Source organism: Alligator sinensis, unplaced genomic scaffold, assembly GCF_000455745.1.
Source record: "Alligator sinensis unplaced genomic scaffold, ASM45574v1 scaffold794_1, whole genome shotgun sequence".
NCBI lineage: Eukaryota > Metazoa > Chordata > Crocodylia > Alligatoridae > Alligator > Alligator sinensis.
This window is the reverse complement of record NW_005842125.1, coordinates 2,293,290-2,296,291: the sequence shown is the minus strand read 5'-3', so window position 1 is coordinate 2,296,291 and position 3,002 is coordinate 2,293,290. Positions and strand designations below refer to the sequence as shown.

Below are 3,002 nucleotides of genomic sequence, written 5' to 3'. Positions count from 1 at the left end.
GCTGATCTGCTCCCCCCAGGGTGAGTCCAGAGTAGGCATGAGGCAGGGATGAGGCTGCACGCTGTTGGCAGTGGTGGGGATGTGCCACAGGGTATATGGGCTCTGGGCTGTTGTAGGGTAGGTGCTGACCAGCTCAGGAGGGTGCACGGAGGGGGCTCCCATGCACACCTCACCATATCCACAAACCCTCCCCCACAACCACACCCTCCCCCACACACAACACACCCTATAAAAACTGTACCCACTCATCCAGTCCCACAAACCCCACACCCCTCCCAACATGCAGCCCCCCACACATACCCACACCCCTCTGGGAGGAGCCCTACTCACTGCTACATGCCCAACTACCCCCATAAACCCCATACCCACCCACACATCCCCACAAACACCCCCCTACCCACATATATTCTCACACCTTAAATAAACACATATTCACACACACCCACACCACCGCAATATACAAGTTTCATTTTGAGCTATTATGCAATCACCTCTATATATGCAATGCAAATGCACACAAATCAGGACAATCTTGTTTTGTTTTTTTTTAAAAATAAAATTAAAATATCTTATTGTCAGTTTGATTTTTAGTATATCGTTTGGGGATTTTTCTGGTTCCAAGATGGCAAACCCTCCTTCCTAAAAGGAGTACTGCCAGGATAAGGGGAGGGACTTCCACTAGCAAAGGTCACAGGTTAGGGGAGCAGGACTTCAGCTCCCAAGATGGTGACCAGGGGGAGGGTCACCTGTTAAGGGGTGGGGCTATCCTTGTGGCCCTTGACAGCTCATCAAAACTCATTAAGCTGTCTTCCAGCCAAAATAATTGCCTGCCCCTAGCACAGACAGACAGTCTCATACCTGGTAGTTCCATGGTTTCTGTGTCAGCATTTCAACACACTGAAATCCAGATGTTTCACATTTGCCTGTGAAGGCAGTTCCTTCTGGGAAGAGTGTCATGTCTATGCTTTGACCCATATCAATGAGTGTCAGACCATGAGAGAGACCATCTATATCACAGGTGTCATTGTCCAAAAATCTGCAGTTAAGCAAGAAAACAATTGCCACCATAAGTATCAAGTTTGATGCAATGGCATTAGTAGGATTAGTATTAAAAAGGAAATGCTTGCCTTTCTCCAAGTACAAAGTTATCAGGTTTAATGTCACCATGAATTATTCCACAGTTGTGGAGCTCTTCCACCATGTAAAGAATTTTTATGGCAAAATAGAATACAAGTGCTTGAGGCATCACCTTTTCAGGAAGTTTTTTGTAAATATTTACAGTATTCTGTAAACAGAAATAAGAGTGAAGAAAGAGAATGTCAACTGTACGAAGAGACAACTTCCTATAACACGAACTGTAGTCCCATGTTTGCAAAACAAAGTATTAGTGATTAAATTTGCAATAAAATTTTGTAAAACAGAGAGAAGGAACAGATTTATGCGCACTCTAATTTATTTCACGAAGTAAAATTATACTTCTTTAGATCATAAGCCCTAGTACACTTACTAGTAAAGTTCCATAATTGTAGAGTTCACCAACCAAAATACTTCCATTTTGGAAGAAGTGGCCAGAGTAAAAGTGAATGTACAGATGGCGTACACTTGAATGAAGCCTCTCTCTCAGCTGAGTTGCTATATAGAACTCCCAAGGGTTTGCAGGTTTCTGCACCTGTAACCAAAAAAAGATCAACTAAAGTAAGAAATGCACTGAATAATATTACTGAAAAAATAAAGAAAGATCATTCCCTACAATTAGTGACCTGAGTATTTGGGTATTTTCTTCTTTTCCATAGTTCTTGACCTATTATAATACTTGTCAAGGATTAACTATTTCCATTTTGAAAGCTGAACATAATGTTCTTGAAAGTGTTCTCCAGCTAATTAAATCACAACAATATACTTATAAACCCACATTATTTTAAAATAAAATGTCTCTTGTGTGTACACACATGCACATACATAGGAATACACCATTTACTTAAGAGCAAAATGGTGTAACAAGAAACAGTAGGAGCCAACCAATACAGAACTGGAAACCTTTTTTATTTCCATATCAGCTATTAAAACCAGTGATGATGCTCAAGTGAATCTACACTAAAGTATTTTTTTAAATACATAAAGATGACTATCAGATTAAAATACTATATTTAAAGAGAACAAGTATTGTTGTTTAATCATTTTTGTGCATTCTAATGTTCCAAAAGACCAGAAAAAACGCATTCTTGCCACAAACTAGGGATCTCAATCTGTTTACATTTGTCTCACACAAAATCAAGAGTTGACTTTCTTAATGTTTTTAGATACATTCATAGGGACACCATTACCAGGCAGTGGGCTTTTCAGTCTAGCAGAGAAGACATAAGAATGACCAGAAGCATCTTATTTCTAAATTTGCTTTTGTCTGGCTTTGAAGAGTCCATCTAATTATACGTCTCAATTTACTGGCCAAATTACTGCAGGACTTCAGTAAAAAAAAGCATGTAAAAGGTCTTAGAGCCTCATGTAACTAGGCTCGTCAAGGGGAGGGGAAGATGAGGGCGGGGGAAGCTGTGGACCACCAAACCATGTGGCACCCACAAGGACAGCCCAGCCTGAAGAAGGAGAACATTGGGAACCTGCAATCCATGGGGCGGCCAGCAGTACAGCACAGGTAAGCAATAAGCAGGTAAGAAATAAGGGGCCCCATGGGAATCAGAGCTGGGGAGTAGCAAAGGCACCAGTCACAGGGCTCAAGTGCCTATATACCAAAGCTAGGAACATGGGGAACAAGCAGGATGAACTAGCACTCCTGCTTGCAGAAAACACCTACTACTTAGTAGAGCCAACAGAAACCTGGTGGGATTTGTCCCACAACTGGGCGGTACATATTGAGGGTTATAGGCTGCACAGAAAGGACAGGGTGGGGAAGAAAGGGGGAGGGGTTGCGCTCTGTCAATGAGCGATATACATCGACCCTCATCAAGACGGAATCGAAGGATGAGAAAGTAGAAAGATTGTGGGTT

General features: G+C 41.9%; 1 protein-coding gene across 1 annotated transcript in view; it reads right to left on the bottom strand.

Moving 5' to 3' along the window:
- BUB1 (BUB1 mitotic checkpoint serine/threonine kinase) overlaps positions 1-3,002 on the bottom strand; it is a 56,040-nt gene that overhangs the window by 2,424 nt on the left and 50,614 nt on the right. The window contains exons 22-24 of the mRNA XM_025205718.1: positions 1,508-1,669; positions 1,128-1,285; positions 859-1,036 (exon numbers count right to left, since the gene is read on the bottom strand). Of these exons, the coding sequence (XP_025061503.1) occupies positions 859-1,036; positions 1,128-1,285; positions 1,508-1,669 (498 nt within the window). The remainder of the gene's footprint in view (positions 1-858; positions 1,037-1,127; positions 1,286-1,507; positions 1,670-3,002) is intronic.